Genomic DNA, 18,148 nt, shown 5'->3' on the forward strand with positions numbered 1-18,148 from the left:
ACCACAATATAGATGTCTTAAAATATATTTTAAGGGCTATCATCAGAAGATTTAGACCTACTCTGTATAATCTTCAAAAAGAATTTGGAACAAAGGGTATTAGCTACAAGATTTTAGCTCAATATAAGGTATAATTTTCTAAAAAAGCAAAGACGTCCAAAATTGGAAATATACGGACCTTCTTGGGTACAAAAATCTCCTCTGCATCAGAAGACCACTGCATTAGGAAAGAGGCTTAACTAAATGAGGTCCTTTTCAACTCTTAAAATTGCATGTCTTTATGAGTTTACTACCTACTTAGGGAGAAAGATTGTTAAGAGCTGCTAATGCAGCTGAAAACAGAGGTCTCTATTAGGCAAGTCACACTCTTTGGCCCTTAGTTTACATATGTATGTAAATAAAGGATTTGTGTTAAGAATTTCCAAGTTCCCTTGAGCATTAAATTCACGTAATTACAGTATCATTTCATTATAAAAGTTAAACTGGAAAAGCTCATCAGCTCTTGAAAACATTTTCTACCAGCCATTAGCAAATGCTTTTAAACAATCAATACTAAAGAATCGGTAATTTGGAAGAAGAAAGAGATGGGGATAAAGACACAGATACATGACATCTCCCTCTTCACAGGTGTTCAGACCATTTCTTCACTCAAATCACTACCCACTTTGAGGAGCTGAGCAACAGCTATAGTCAATCCTTACGGACTATGATTTCTAATGATGTAATCACAACAAAACTCCACAATGATGAAAACGGAGTATGCCCCTGGGATTTGTTAAAATGTATACATTTGCATAAAATACTCTAAAAAAGGTGAACTGTTAAAGTTCTACTTCAATACTTCACTGTGGTCTAAGGGTGACCCGTAGGCTTCTCAGAGGCTATCTCAGCACAGAACACAGATTCCAGCAATCATTACACCAAAATGGAAAGGCTTCAAGTATAGGATCAGTGATGGGCTATATGTTATTTGACCAAAGACTAGCATTGCTAAGATCCAAGAGCCTCGTCATCAGGCTGGCTGCAAATTGATGCTTTTACAGCTGCAAGGTACTTACTATGGAGGAAAACATTTTTAAGTCACAGAAAAGTCATAATGTCAGGAGAAGTACTCACAAGGACAGAATCACAGATGTCTGAAGTATTAAGTGGAAAATGGAACACAGCACTGATTGTAGCCTAACACATAACCGAGCTGACTCCTCAGACTCCCCTTTACTTTAGTAATGAGGAAACCAAGGGCCAGGAAAATTAAGGTGACTTTCCCTGGTCACATGGATAATTAGTGACAGAGTCCGGCCTCAAACTTGTAACTAATGTTCTTTCCATATAACACTGTCTCTAGTTACAAAGGTAATCAGAAGTCTAATTCAGCACTTAAGTCAGAGGCAAGAGTAGGGAGAAGCAGGGTAACTGATTCTCATTTCAGTGCAACATCAACCATTCCCTCTGGTATTAAAAAACAGAATTCCAGATATATCAGAAAAAGCAGGCTGCGAAACTCATAATAGAACACGTGTTCCAAAAGTTAAAAAAAAAAAAAAAAGAAACCTTTGAGAATGAAGAAAAATCCAACATGTGAAAATGCTCCGATTTAACCTTTAGGTAATTAACAATGACATCCCCAAAAAAATTCATGCATGTCAACCTCCTATTTAGTCCTAGAGCCTGCAGTATTGTAATTTATTGTGAAGCCAGATAACTGAATACTTAAATATATCCATAACATCTACACCTTGATAATGCATAGTACATAATATACTAACATCTCTAAATAAATTTCTAATTACACTTCTACGCAAACTGCTATAAGAATATCAACCGCCACATATAGAAATGGCAGCAACTTCACAAACGATTCCATTTCAATGAATTAGTCCGCATCCTTAATAATAGCAATGTATTGTGCATTATCAGAAAATCCCAAATCAGAGCATCGAGCTGATAACTAATTACTACAATGTGCAGTTAATTAATACTACTGCATATGCAAATGTTTAAAGCAGTTAGGTTACACAGCAGGGAAAATAGTCCTAATTCACAGTTTCAAAAACAAAGGGTGCAGTTTTCAAATATCTTTGCTTCCCATTAAAACTGGCCATTTAGGGAACCTAATGGCTGCCTCTTTCGGGACATGTAAACTACTATAATTGAACAGCATTAGGAGATGCCATTTATTTCCAGAAGTCACCTTTATGTTACACAAGCACCACACATTTGTAGGAAGAGGCTACAGTGTGAAATGAAGATTGCCTAAGTATGTGTTGAAAATTAGTCAACTAAGGAGTTACTGCACAAGATTCCCACCCCCCTCCCAAAACAAGTCCTACATTCAGGAAAAGCAACTAATGCTTACCAAATATAGTTTACACTCCATAAAGGAGGAAAAAAAACAAACAAACCTTATTAGCTAACAAGTCCTGGTAACCTGATACAGAATTGCCTTAAAATAAAATTTTTAAAGTTCATGCCATAAAACTTCATAATAACATATATAGACAGACCCAAAACGATGAAGAATATGGCTTAAGAACTTCTAGGTGGGAAAACAAACAAAATGGATTGAGAAAAACTGAATACTTAAATAATTAAATTTAAAACAAGAAAGTAAACTTAGTATTAATAGAAAAAAAAAGTGGCAAAAGATTAAGGAGTAAGAACTTGATTTGTTGAAAAATCTGAAATTTCTCTCAAACTGACATTAAGAAAACCAATTTAATCCCCTCTCCAGAAATGTTTTCTGTGCAAAAATAAATATCTGAAAATTGCACTGATACAACACTTATTTAACTTGTATTATGAATAAACTGCACATGCTGCTTTACAGACAATATATATTTGTAAACTTGCTCATGCAAAATTAGTGTGTACAACAGGGGTATTACTTGCTAATCCCCACACTTAAAAAAAAGATAGATACCTTCTTTATGTCTGGTTTTCTAAAATGCCAAAATCCTCTGCGGTATAATAAATCTTACACAGAAATTCTTATCTGCCAGCCAAAAGAAATAAATTTATATTGTTGAAACAAAAACAATAAAAGTTATACAAAACCATGGTATTTGTCTTGAGGCTTTTCTGATTTTGTTTTAAAACAGTAAAAGAAGGAATTATAAAAGAAAGAAAATTCATGGTCACAAAATTTTAACATTTTAATCCTAAACATTACAGGGCAAATGGATACTGGAACCTAATTCCATACTCCATAAATTCTAACTTTATTTCCATTTTAAATGTGGCTTAAACCACTAAAACATTAGTAGTTTTACAACCTTTGGATTATGGAAATACATATTTTTGAAATAAAAGCTACAAAAGCAACAATGGAAGAAAGCCAAACTGTCTCCATGAAAGAAAACAAAAGTGGAACATTGTGAAGTTTTAGATACTTCTCTTTCCATTTTTTATGATTAACCCGTCAATTCAGTGCATGGTTCAATGTAATGGTCCCCATGTTGAACAAACATTTAACTAGTGTCCATTGACTCCAAGTTAGTGGATGATGAATCTTTCTGGATACTTTCAAAGATGGCCGCCAGCTCTGGGTTAGAGCTGATTTGTGACTGGAATTCGCTCATTAGCGGACTCTTCTCCGCTTCCGGAATGGTTAGGAGCGCTGCTACAGCCCTCATGGCAGATCGCTTTAGCTCATCTTGTTTTTCAAACTCCTGCTTCACTGAGTTTGCCTTTACCTGCAACAGAGAGCAAAAGGAAGAAATTACATAAAATCAATTCCTTCAGATTCATTATATAGAGATATTTTTTGGATGGTTTATAAAGTTTCAGACAATAATCTAGCCTACAAGATATGCAACCTCCAACTCCAGGCCTTACCATCTGCCACCCTTTTCTGCACTGTCTCAGTCCTGTTATTTGACCTATACTACTTAAGGTTGCCCAAGGGCTCCGGGCTTTGCTCTGCCCCCTGTAGACAGACTTTCTTTCACATACTGTCTCCTCTAATTGGAGGATAAGTTCCCTGAGAGCAAGGAGTTTGTCCTTTTTTCTTTTTTTTGACCCCCAGTGCTTAGCATAGTGCATGGTACACACTGAATACCAAATAAATGCTTTTTCATTCATTCACTCATTTAATTAGGCAAAACATTTTGAGATTCAACTTGATGAGGAAATCTGAAATCTGTTCTAATAATTAGATATTCCTACTTTCAATAAATTTGGAAAATTAGAAAGCCTAAAAGCATCCTCAAGTTCAAGTTAAGTCAGCTCTCCTAAATATTTACCTTAGTTGTACATGTGGCACGTAATGGCTCAACAAGTCGGTCCAATCTCTGCAGTACAGCACTTGGACAAAGGGTAGATAGTCTTACCAACATTAAAAATGTAAGCATCTATTAGAAACAAAAATAGACAAAAGTTGAGTTTAGTACAATATTCTGAATTGGAGCTGCATTATAAGGAAGTTCTAGATGGTCCTATTAGAAATGACTAGACATTAAGTACAATCCTTAGAGTAAATACTATAACCATCCTTCTTGGGCTTTTAATTGGTATAAGATAGGAATAGGAAAATATGCAGGCCATGGTGCCCAAACTTTTTTTTTTTTTTGAGGGTCTCAACTTATTAAGGAGGGTCTCAATTTATTAAGATCCTGATGGGTCCCTGTCCATAAGAGGATTTCCCTTTTCTACTGAACATACAGTGAGAGGTAAATAATTGTAGCTCACTATATACTATTTCCTGCCCAGTCAGCCAAAAGGCCCTAACTGAATATAACAAATAAGAGACAGGCAACCCTACTTTACTAATAATTTGATTCTACAACCTAGCTTTGTTATCAATTTTGCAAACCATGGCTAAATATTGGGAAAAAATCATTCAATTTTCTTAAACTATTGTCCATGTGGGTTGGGAATCACTGCCATTAAAACTAAATTTTTTTCACCAGAGGTTTGTATTAAAGTAGACAAAAAGAATGCTCTTAAACTAAGCATCTTAATTATGGACCAAAGACATTCATTTCTTTTCTTGTCCTAAAGTAAACATTCCTCAATTAGGTTTTTTTAAAATAATTGCCAAGATTTTAAGTCATATGAAAGTTAAACAGGCAAATTCTGATAATTTTTAATACTACTTAGAGATATATTTGCAAAACTATCCAGCTCTTTCACACACACAGATGAGAATCATCCAATAACTGTAATAATTTGGAACAGAAATTAACTTAGCATCTTCAAAATCACTTCTAATGAAAATAGCCAACATTTCTGATATCAACACTGAAAGAGTATCTATTATGTACATGGTACTCCACTTAAAAAAATCTGGGCCCTTAAAGACTTTACAGTTTAGATGGGAAATTAGGACACGTACACAAGATTAACTACTACTACAAGGTAGCAGGTGAAGTGCCAAATGAATGATTGAGTGATACAATCAATAGTACTTAGTTGATTGTCCTTCGTCTATGAAGAGAACGAAAGTGACATCACTATGGTGGGGTCAAGGTTTGGTGTGTCTGACTCTGTCTGATCAGAACTATATAAACTCAGAAGGCTCTAGTTCACATCAGCCACAAATAGTCCATATGAACAGTTGGAGTGAATGTCTCTAAATTTGCCCAACTCATGTCTCTTTTGAACTACTGCAATTCTACTTTGCTCATGGAGCACAGAGCCTTCTTTGATGTGAACACACCATGCTGGGTGATCCTGTGCCAGTTTCTCCCATTTCTCAATTGATTCCAAAGTTCATAATCATCTGTGAACATAAAGTCACACACCTACTTTCCCTCCACTTTAGTCTTGGCTTGTAGCTTTTTCAAGTTAAATAATTCACTATCAGTGCTGTGGCTGGCCTTGATGCCATTTTCAATCTCACTGAAGGTATTCAACAATGTCACTGAAAATGTTATTCAAAAAAGTATGGCAGCATGAAAAAGTTTTTGTACATATTTTGTGTTCTGACCACAGAGTGGGATCTCTGCCTGCTGCGGTAAGCAGGCCAGGCTTGGGTGAAACATTCAACTTTTTCATTCACCTTTTCTAGCCCCTTCCTCATGCCAGGAGGTAAGCAAGGTAGTCCTTAAAAAAGGCTGCTCAGACGCTCAGGGGACTGCCAAATCCACTGTTGCTTCAGACCAGTGAGAAGATGACTCTGTGGCCCAGGCCGCCTGCACGCAGAGCTGTGACTACAGCTCTCAGTGTACCTGTACCTGCTGCTTTGCCACTTGCTTGTCACCACAGGACTTTGAGGTAGATAAAAATGGTGTGGGTGATGTCTTTTGACTCATGTATAAATTGGATTTAAGTGAGGCAGAGTCGCACAAAGTCATCCACCTCACTTTCTCTTCCAGTCATTGAAATCCAGTGGCAAGACAACAGTCAAGACGACCAATGATGGCCTGGGATGCAGTGGATTACCTTGGCATCTTTGATGTCTGACCAATCTCCAAGCACTCCACAATGCCTTCTTTGGCCATCAGAACAAAATGTTCTCATCCACCCATTCCACTATTGGAAGTCTTTATATGCTTGGGTTAAGCACCCTGCTAACTCACCGGCAGGTTTGAGGTCCCTCAGTTACCCTTACCCTGGTTTAGCCCATCTGCTGAAACGGTTTGCCAGAATGTGGCCGCTGCACATGCTGCAGCTCCTTGGAGTCACAGGTAAAGCTGAGTGATTCAAGTGGACACCAAAGGTGGAAAGTAGTCCTGAGAAAGGCTTGGCAGCCCTTACACCACAGGTACTAGTATTTACTAAACACCTATACATCCCCAACCAATACTATTCTACTAATTCAGAATAGGAAGAGATCACTACGAACTGCAGTGATAGGGGAAATTTGCTCGACAAAGACTATGACAAATGTCCACACTGGGAGACGAAATGTCATCAGTAAATTAACACTGTGACACCTTGGCACAGAGCTATTTCTGGCCCAGTACAACTCATGGAACCCTATTCCCTTCTCCAATTAATCTCTTCTATAATGCACACAAACAGTAATGGTCTGCTTTTTCTAAAACACAACTAAGAGTCACTTGTCTGGGTTATTATTACATATGCTAACTATAAACAGCATGCTATGACTACATATGCAAGAGTATTAATGCTTATAGCAACTGTGACCAATAATTCTACTTTTCCATTAAATTACTAACAAATACTTTATTAAGTCATTTTAGTACTTCTCAAAGACTTTCTGCAAGACATTGTATAAGGATACATAAATATCTCACCTTAATATCATAATGGTCCTTCAAACCATCTTCAACGTGGTTTAAGAATTCAAAGATATCTAATCTATCAAGACAACTGTCTAGAAGTGTATACATACACTCAAAAGCTGCCTTTCTTATATCCAATCCATCATCAACAGTATGCTTAAATGGTCCCATTTCTACCTGTTAACAAGACAGAAAATTTGAGTACATATGTGAGTGCTCATACAGTAAACTTAAACAAGCTTATTTAAGTATAATTTAATTTAACTTACCTCTCTTATAAGTTCCTTTCTAACTTTTGTCTCATTGTAAAGATGTGGAAGAACAGTATCTAAAAGATCTCTTATTAAGGATGGTTTGTTATGTGCTGCTGAATTAAATGTTACCAGGGCTACTCGTCTTACATTCAAATCAGGGTCTTCTAAAGTTTTTAAGAAGTCACCTATAAGTAATGAAAGAAGCTACTTAAAAATCAAGACAGACTGAAAACTTTACAATTTATTTCACATTTCTAAATGTGTTTCCTTTGATCATTACCCTTCCCAAACTTTTTATCTAAGAGAAGGCTGTCATGAAACTTCTAAAATGGAGAGAGAAAACGAATGAAAGAGGGAGAAGGAATGGGGGTGGGGGGAAGGTAGATAATAAGTGTAGAAGCTGAATAACTTCCTATTAAGTGGCTTCACTCTACAAATGTGCAGTGGATTCCCTTGATGCTCTCCAATAGAAATCACACTAACAACCCAGGGAGATTCAGTATCACTTCTCTACACCTCCCTTCACAGACGCACAGAAAAATAAATGTTGGAGTCAAAAAGCACAGTCTACAAAAGGCATAGTCTACAAACTCGAGAACAATGATCTTCCCACCAGCATTTAGCATAAACAAGAGTCTGGAAAAAGACCATGGGAGAACATCCCCTCTCTTGGTAAAGAAGTACAGACTGGGGCAGCTAGGTGGTGCAGCTGATAGCGCTCCAGCCTTGGAGCCAGGAGGACCTGAGTTCAAATCTGGCCTCAGACACTTGATACTTATTAGCTCTGTGACCCTGGGCAAGTCACTTAACCCCAACTGCCTCACCATAAAGCAAAAAAAAAAAAAAGTATGGACTATAGTTACAGAATTGCTTTACTGGTCAGTTTTGCTTCACTATTTTTCTGTGTCACAATTGTAAATGACATATAAAACAACAAACAGCATCAATTTTAAAAAGATTAAGAAAGATCAGGAAATGCTAAGGTGGTAAATCAACTGGATTAATCATTAAAAGCATGAAATCAGGGAAAGATATTAAATAGCTCTTGAATTGTTTCTCCAGAAGACTCTTTTCTTTTAATAAAAGAAAAAGAAACAAGAACCACAGTATTTGTCAGTATTTTATACAGTATATACAGTATTTTGAAACAATCATTTAAAGAAACATTATTTTAGAGCTGAAAGATCTTAAGTCTTTTAAATGAATCCAGTTCCATTAGGAAACTTAAGTCCAGAAATTTATGTGTCTTTCAGAGCACAGGTAAATTACAAAGCATTTACTAAATTATTGTTTCTGGTATAGTACATATCCTAAGAGAATTCATTCATCTCTAAAGAGTAACTGTAATTTACTCCATAAATAATTAAGGCCTTTTTTTCCAACAGATAAACAATGGAAGGATCCTATTTTTTTTGTTTCCTCTTCACCTCCATTAAAATCTGGCCAGTTTGGTGATGAGTGGAAAGAAAAAAATTTTAAGTTTATAAATTTAATTTTAGACCCACTACACTGCAAATCGTATGGACTCTAAAACTGGATGCTGGAAGTTAATTAAACCCCGGTTCTAATCCCAACTCTGATACTACTTGTATGACCGTGGACAAGATAATTAAGTTCAAATATTTCCAAAAGCCAAGAGAGAGAATCACAGAGATAATCTTCGTCCACACTTACCTATGCAGTTCTTTAGCAGTGGATCTATGGGCTGTGGATGGTCAGAAATAGTAAACTTCACAGCTGTAACCACTGAACTTCGGGCATAAGACGAGCCTGATAAAGAACAATAATTTATCCATAACTATTTGCAAGTTGATATAGTCAACCAAACTTTTTACTTCTTTAATTTATATTTGATGTAGAAAGGCATTTTTGTTTTACTATGGTTAAGACAGTGAAGACTCAAAGTTTACGGACTAGTTTATAACATGGAAAACGTACTTTGACTTTATATTCTACAACAGGACAACTTTGTCCAATTAAAAAATTAAAAAGTAACTATTTCCATAATCACTAAACAAAACTAAACTGGAGGAAAATGAATCAGAAAAAAATATGTGCTTGACTTGGAAACCTTAAAGTTTAATTTTAAAAGAAAAAAAAATTCAATGACATTAGTATAATAGTTCAGACACATTCTAAGTATTTCTCTCTTGATCTAAATCTAAAGATTTCAAAGTAATCAAGAGCATCATCACCTGTATCAATTTTTACTTGTCTAAATGGTTGAGATGCTCAAGTGAATCTGAGGAACCACAGCAAATGATACTCGTTTCAGAGAAGAACACTTTATTTAGGGCTGTTAGTACTTTTTTTTATAACCATATGTACTTAATAGTATCAAAAAGTAGCATAGTATATATTATTAATCCAAATGGATGACTAATATTGTCCACACTTATGTTCTTCAAAAGTAGAGAAAAAGACATTAAAGTGGAATATTCACTACTAAATAATATAGGTATTTCTTATGTATTAAATAGAAACAAACCTAGCAATCATCTGACTAAATACTATATATCTTATTTGGTGGTAATAGAAATGAGAAATTTGGGTGACTTCATGAATCAAAATTCTATTTCACCAAATAAGTCTCTTACTGCTTCTCAGTATCTAGGCCTCACATATGCCAAGATCTTTTTCTATATTTAATTACAAAATTTCACCTATAGAGTAATTAAAAACTACCCACAGCAAAAGACATATTCCTTTTATTCAGAAAGCTTATATACCTACCTGACACTAAGTACCCTTTAAGCCGTGGAAGCAGAGTTTCTGGATCGATTAAAGTGAGTTTGCCCAAGCATTCGGCAACAACGTTCCTGGTTCCTTCTTCTGCACACTCACAGTGTTTCAGCAGTAAGGTCCAGATGTTCTCAACATATGGTTTAAGGCCTACCACTGATGCAGAGCTAATAATTTCCTTCAAGGAATGAAGTAGAAGATACTGCCTCTTAGGCTGACTGGTTATTTCTTGTAAGACAAACGGTAGATATTCAGGAAGATTGCCAACACTAATGCTACCTAATGCATAGGATGCTGCTGATTTGACTTCTTCACTAGGAGATGAGAAGGCTTCTAATATTACAGATTTAAGTTCAAGTTGCCCACTTAAGTCAATGTGATGCCCAACTTCCCCAAGGGAAAGTAGAGCTAGGAGACGAATGGAATCAGTAGACCTTGAGTTCTTGACATCTTGAATAAACTGACCTACTACAGCTGGTCCCTCTTTAGGGCATGCTCGAGTAAGGGCAGCTACACATTTGGCAATGGAATAATAAGACTGCTTGTGAGTAAGTGCTGTGCTTTGAGCATAAACTGGGCCTGTCAACATGCGTAACAAATCCATGTACCCTAAATTATTTGTTCCAGTTACAACCAAAGCTTGGAAAAATTCTAACATGGCGCTGAGTGCTCCTCCTTGCAGCAAAGGTGATCTCACAAGCCCGATAAGTTCATTGAGTATGGACCCGCTTATCTTTGAAAGGGAAGAGGGGTACACTTTAGCAAGTGTAGTCAGAAAGCTGATAGCCATCTGTGATACATGCATATCACTTTCACTGATAAGAGGTGGAAGCTCATCCAGAACAGCATCAATCATGGCAGCTGTCAAGCTGTCACTATAATTTTTAATTAGGATGTCTAGAGCTGAAAGGGTACCCAGTTTCAAAGCTCGCTGGTTTTTCCTAAGAAAAGAAGCAAGAATAGGTACCCCTTCTCCCAGGACAGGTCTTAAATCTATCTTCAAGGGGGACCCAGCAATCAGTGTCAAAGCCTTCACTGTTGTTAACCGGGTAATTTCATTCTTTAGTCTCTCCAAGAAAATCTGAAGCGTACTAGGCAGATCACTACCTAGATTGTCTCCAAGGCTGCAAATGATTTGTCCCATACAGGAGATAGCCCTCTCTTTGACTTCCTGATCAATGTCAGCTGCTTTTAACCGCTTGATGGTACAGGTAAATAAGTCTTTGATGTAGGGAGTTGCATCAAACGAAGAAGGTTGATCTAAAGGACGAATAACTTTGACAAGCTGCTGGGTAACAAGAAGTGCCTCAGATGTGATCTTGTAGAACGGATCACCAACACAAGCCACCACTGGAGGCACCAAGGCTTGAACATGAGGATGGAAGACTTGAGGAGAGTGGTTACAGAGGATTACATACAGGCATGACAAAGCATCTATCTTCAGATTAGATGAGCTGGATTTGTCATTCAGTGAGAAAATTATTCCTAAAATGTTAACAAAGAAAACCCAGAATCATTATAATGCATTTTGTTTAGGGGGAAAATGCCTCAAAGTAAATGAATTGTTCAAATTATCAAATAACTGAATTGTTCAAATTTCTTCCAAAATTCTTCCCTAGTTATATTTTGGACAAACATCTACAAAGATAAAAATAAAAACTAAGTTCTTTCCACTTCAACTATACGTCAATCCAATTTTTCTTAACAACAAATTATTGTGTTCAGAACAATCACTTAAGAAACTGAAGTCATAAATGTAATTTTATGGTTACAACTGTTTTCACTTTTCATTTTGGAAGAAATATTTTAAAACTCAAAGATAACAAATTTGTAATAAAAATCATCACAACTTCTAACATCTACTCTTTGTTACTTTTCCTACCTGGTACAAGTACAGGAATGTGCTGTGTGAGTGCCCCAGGTAATACATTTACCAGCTCAGTTAACATGTTAAAACAACACTGTCGAGTCTTCACACTTTTCTCCTTCATCTGCTTGTGAAGAGCTTTAACAATGTTGGGAACCTGTAATTATCAAAAACCTCCATTAGCTGGTTTAGTCATTGGGATTTCCTCAGTGTAATTATCACAAATTACCAGGGAAAGAGCGAATGTGCAGGCCAGAATGCATCTTTTAATTGTTCTTCAGTTAAAACTCTTTCACCCTGTATCTCCAACTCATTTCTTCACTACAAAAATTCTAGAGGAAGAGTTTCACATTTTATAATCACATTTAGCTTTTTAAAAAAATATTAGTATCAACGAGTTTTATACAAAAGTAATTTTGCCTATGTTAAAATTCTAGGCTAATTTATTTCCGTACCAAAAAAGTCTCTTGGTACTAATCAATTTAGAAATCTAAGAAATGTACTGCTTAATCTCAAGATTATCAAAACTGCTATATAGAGAATAATTTTTAAATGACTCAAAGGAACATAAGAAACATGTTTAAAAGAACACTGACCTTATTTTAAGTGGAGAGTGCTCTAGCAGAATACTGTGAGTAATAGTGGTACTGACATGGTTGAAGAACAGGCTATTTCTGGTCACCTTGTAGTTTTCTAAAGGTTACACACAAATCTTTCCCTTCGGCTCGGCTTTGTAAGTATTGTGCCAAGGAAATAAAAGCCACTCATTCAAACACACACACACACACACACACCCCCAATCCTAAATGCTGACAGATGAAACCCAGTCTCAGAATAGTTGTCATCAAGTTCTCAGCTTAAAGATACCAGCCATCTATCCAAAACAGGATCTATTAATAAATATTCATTGTGAACACCTAGGTAACTAAGTTTCTAAAAACTCCTCAAAAACAATAATACAAGCATCAGGCAAATGCTACAATAGCAAGACAAAGGTGAGAAAAAGGAAACTTTCCCCAGTTCTCTGAAGAACCACCAGTATTTACTTCAGATTTCAAGAGGAAAATATAGTCATATGGGTATCCCCTAAAGGTAGCAGGCATTGCACCACAGATAGCACCATGGACTTGGAATCTGAAATCCTGGGTTTAGATCCTGCCTCTGTGTGATATTGGTTAAGTCATAATCATTACCTAATGTATCTTGGGCAACTCCCTAGGACTTATCTACTAAGAGATTAAGGGTGCAACACTGGAAGTGAAAGTTTCCACACCCCAATTCTATGTGTACTATCAGATGTATCACATCACTTTAATTTGGAATTCTCTGCTTGCCTGGTATATTTTTCAAAGAGTTTCCAATGTTAGAAGCTTTATGCACATTACAAAAAAATATATAATTTTTAAATTATATGGACAATGCTAGGAACTCCATGGTGGAAATGTAATGCAAAATCCTAAGTTATAATAGACAACTGAAATTTCAAACAGGAATATTAAAACTATTATTGACCACTTAAGCTTTATTCTTCTGCATTAATCAATAAGTGATAAGCCAACATGTTCTAAATCAACATTATTATTTTCTGTAAAATATTTCTGACGTGGCCACATGGCAAAGAACATTCATTTTATGATCATTATGAAACAGATAACTTGATTCACAATCAAATCAAGATTTCCTATAACATTAGTAAACAACAGCTTTTCTGGCCGACTTAAGTCTGTGTGTACGTAAGCACGATAAACAAATCATAAAAGAACATTTAGTGGCCATCAGAACTTAATTTTTTAACCAACCTGACTCTGAAGCATTGTCAAAGGCGTCTCTCCTTGTTCCATTGCATCAGGATCACAGAGCCAACTCTGCACAGGACGAGTTTGCTTCAAAAGGGAAAGATACGCATGGAACACATCTGCTTTTACATTCTCTTCACGTTCTTTAAATCTGGCTATCAAGGCTGGAGACACAGTCTTGTAGAATTCCGGAAGCATTTCATGTCGAGTGCTAACTACAGCATCTAAGCATTTAGCTCCTGCACGTCTCACTTTCCAACTCATGTCATCATCATCACTGTATTCATCATCACTCCCTGAAGATGAAAGTTTTAAGAATAGACTAAGAAAAATACACAATTTTAGTAGTGAAAATGAATTGATATTCTTCACAACGGAAGCAGGTATTATAAGTTGCCATTAACTTATCCAGCAATTATAAAACAAAACCTAGCTAAATAACCATACATAACTATAAGGCAACATCTAAGTAAACCTACTTCTTAAATCTACTATAGAACTAACATGACTATGTTCAAGTATCGGCACAGAAATCACATTTTTTCTAACAATGTTAGATGTATTAATTTAATATTCATCCCCCTAATATTTTAAGGAAATTTATATGGAAATCATTCTGAGACCACAGTCTTACTTCCCTGTCTTATTAAGCAGAATATATGAAATCCCCCTAGCACTAAGCTTATTTTGTGGTCACTTGCCTCTTGCATGAAATCTACAGATCCCTCCATAAATACTGCAATCACCCAAGTTCAGGACTTTATCCTTCTGGACTACTGTAATACTCTTCCTTAAATAGCCTCCCCTCTTCAATCCACCCTTCACAGAGATGCTCTAACCATGCCACTTCCCTCCTAAAAATCCTTTCATGGAAAATATATTCCATTGTCTGGAATTTAGGGCCAGGCTCCAACCTCCAGGTCATAGTCTTTCTGTATTTTAATCAGAACACATCTGGAATATCGTGTGCAGTTCTGAAACCCACAGTGTAAAAAAACAAAAACGAAAACAAAAAAAAAAACACGTTGATAAGTTGAAGAGTAGGAACACAGAGGAGCAAGCAATGGGTTTGCAACTTAAAGACCTGAAATTCACAACCTTCCTCAGAAGTTAACTGGCTATGCGACCCTGGATAATAAAATTTGTTTGTTGTTGAGTGGTTTCAGATGTGTCTGACTCTTCATGACCCCATTTTGAGGTTTTCTTGGCAAAGATATTAGAGTGGTTTGCCCTTTCTTTCTCCAGCTCATTTTACAGATAAGGAAAATGAGGCAAACAGGGTTAAGTGACTTACCTAGGATCACAGAGTTAGTAAGCGTGTGATGCCAAATTTGAACTCAAGTCTTCATGACTCTAAACCTGGTCCTCTATTTATTATGCCACCTATCTGCCCCATGGAACTAGCATTTATTAAGTGAAAATAAACTGAAATTTGTGCCAAGCACTGTACAAAGCACTTTTCAATTGAGTCAAACAGAAGTTAAGCAACTTGACCAGGGTCACACAGCCAGGAGTGGTGGAGACTGGATTTGAACTCGGTTCTTCCTCCCTCCCCAGCCTTCTACCCATTCTGCAAGTCCTTTGATCTCTCTGGGCCTTAGCTCCATCTGTAAAATTAAGGTGTAGGAGTCAGCAGTCTCTAAAATCTCTTCCAGCTTTAAAGCTATGATCCTATATTTGGCCTGGAGAAAAGGAGATTCAATGGGGAAAAACAGAAGTAATTGGGGCTTTCAAGGGGAAGAGGGACTGGGCTTATTCTGTTTGGTTTCAGTGGGTAGATGCTTCAAAGAAGATGTCAGGAAAAACGTTCCACCATTGAGAGTTATTTAAAGGGAGAAGGGCCACAAATGATGGCCCATCCTAATGATACTTGGTTCTACCTTACTGAAGGACAGATAGGCTAGCTGATCACTGGTCACCAATATTACAGTAGGAATTCCTTTTAAATAAAGGTTGGACTAGACAGCTGCTGGGGTCCCTTTCAATTCTCAAATCCCATGATTCTTTTTCTGAACTAATATTTTGTGTCACTCTTTTTCATGAATTATACATTTAAAACATACTCAACAGCTGGTTGTTCCCTGAACTCAACAAAGAGTCACAAGATTTGGGGCTCAAATACACCTTGTCCAAGGTCATTTAGTCCAATCCCTCTCATGATTTTAAGTGAAAGTCTTTTGTTTTTCACACAGCAATAATTTTCTCATCAAACTGTGCCCACCCAGAGTCAAACAAATGCCCCAATAAAGCCTTCTGTGTAACAAAGAAAAATCATTCTGATTGCTTCTGCAAACAACATTCAGCACTTATAGGTGCTATAAGCTGTAGAGACTTAATACTTAATTTTCAGAAGCTGGAGGATTGTGTTCCAAATTATATATTACAGAATAAAACTACTGCCATATATATCTATCATACACTGACATTTGTTTTAAAGATCTTTTCCATCGTTTTGCTGCCAGCTTGTTCTCATTCCTCTGTCTTGTCCTTCTCTTCCTCTTAACTTCAATCTTTTATTTTCCTTTTAAATTTTACTGTTGCCTTTTCTTTTGACATCCCCACTACCACTGAAACTTTCTTTGTAATGGAAAAAAAAAACATGCAGGCAAAAGCCAACAGATACCAACCACCTGTGACAGCATATGCTGCATTCCATATCCAGCCCCTATCTCGGGGGAAGGTGTGTTTCTTTGGCAATTCTCCAGGACTACTGTGGGGCTGACAATTCAGAGTTCAGCTGTTCTTTGTGTTCTTGTTTATGTCACAGTACTCTCTGTGTACCATGTTTAGTTCTGCTTTCTTCATACTATAGCACTTCATCACCTGAGTCTTGCTAGTTTTTTCTACCTTCTTCCTATCTGCTGTTTCTCACAATGCAATAATAATCTATTTTACTCACATACTACAATTTGTCCAGCTATTCTTTAATAGGCTTCCACCTTTTCTACCATAAAGAATGTTATATGAGAGAGAGAGAGAGAGAGAGAGAGAGAGAGAGAGAGAGAGAGAGTGTGTGTGTGTGTGTGTGTGTGTGTGTGTGTGTGTGTGTGTGTGTGTAGGACTCCTTTAGCAGTCTGATGTATGGAACTCTTCTCAGAATGTTTTTAAAAGCTGACAATGTTTTAAAATCATGGTAAAAGCATATGTTCTGCCAAACTACTTCACTGGCAGTTCCTAATGAATAAAGAGTTCATCTTCGAGTAGTTTCATCATCATCCAGTAGAGTGGTCCCAGAGGGTTCTTCAGTTTATCTAACACTGAACTACTCTGCTGACAGCGTTCTATTTATCTAGGCAGTCCCACTTTTTTATTTTGCAACCAATACTATTAGAAGGTAAGCTCTTTGCAAGAAGGAATCATTTCACTCTTTGTGTTCAAACACCCAGTGCCTGGCACATAATAGATACTTAATATTTATTGATAACACTAATTTTAATGATTACTCCTTTTTAACAGTTTGAGATTCATTCAAAGCTCCTTTTCCCTCCTAGCTCTACAAAGAAAACTCTTACAAATGCAACTGGTATACTGCAGTCTATAAATTACTTTAGAAACTATTATTATATTGGCATACCCTTCCTATGAAGAAATTTCTCTCCCTTTATGTGTTCACATATGTGGCACAGTGAAAAAAGTGTTGTACTTGGGAGTGAGGAAAAACCTGAGTTCAAATGCAGCTTCAGACCCTCACTAGCTATGTGATGCTGAGCAAGCCATTTAAACTCTCTTTCAATTTCCTCATCTGTAAAATGAGGAGAAGAACACTTAGTTCACAGACTGGCTATGAGAACAAAGAAAAGATATTTGTAAAATGCCATGCAAACCCTGAACCCCTATAAGAATAACTTTTTTCTATAAAAAGTATTAAAGTTGTCTTGAGTCCTGAATATTTCCTGTTAGGATGATTCTCAAATATTCTAAGTGCATTTTGTATTTTCCATCATGTATTTTCTCTATTTTTTTCCCTTCCTTACTTTGGCTCTTTAGAAATACTAATAGATTTGTGGGTTTATTTTATGTTTGTTTTCTGTTACAAAAGCTACCGGTGGTCTAGTTTTTTTTTGCTTTTTTTTTTTTTCTGATTCTTTCCAGTTTTTTAAGTTAACTTAATGCAATACCTTTAACCTCTCTTATATCCTTGTTATGGCCAGAGTTTCTACAACTCCTACCAAACAAAAATGTAGAAAAATGAAATCTTCAATTACTGCAAAGTCTTTCACTGTTTCTTCATTGCAAATAATGCTAATTTTGTTTTAGACATGTAAAGTCTTTGTAGAAAAGTTAAATATATGCTATTTGTCA

At 36.3% G+C, this 18,148-nt stretch overlaps 1 protein-coding gene across 1 annotated transcript in view; it reads right to left on the reverse strand.

Moving 5' to 3' along the window:
* Positions 1–2,993: 2,993 nt before the first annotated feature.
* Positions 2,994–18,148, reverse strand: part of CAND1 (cullin associated and neddylation dissociated 1) — a 42,332-nt gene continuing 27,177 nt past the window's right edge. Inside the window, exons 8-15 of the mRNA XM_027854177.1 lie at positions 13,850–14,142; positions 12,066–12,207; positions 10,175–11,668; positions 9,116–9,211; positions 7,457–7,626; positions 7,200–7,364; positions 4,242–4,349; positions 2,994–3,692 (exon numbers count right to left, since the gene is read on the reverse strand). Of these exons, the coding sequence (XP_027709978.1) occupies positions 3,468–3,692; positions 4,242–4,349; positions 7,200–7,364; positions 7,457–7,626; positions 9,116–9,211; positions 10,175–11,668; positions 12,066–12,207; positions 13,850–14,142 (2,693 nt within the window). The 3' untranslated portion in view covers positions 2,994–3,467. The remainder of the gene's footprint in view (positions 3,693–4,241; positions 4,350–7,199; positions 7,365–7,456; positions 7,627–9,115; positions 9,212–10,174; positions 11,669–12,065; positions 12,208–13,849; positions 14,143–18,148) is intronic.

The sequence above is a fragment of the Vombatus ursinus genome, unplaced genomic scaffold (assembly GCF_900497805.2).
Source record: "Vombatus ursinus unplaced genomic scaffold, bare-nosed wombat genome assembly UNPS02010320.1, whole genome shotgun sequence".
NCBI lineage: Eukaryota > Metazoa > Chordata > Mammalia > Diprotodontia > Vombatidae > Vombatus > Vombatus ursinus.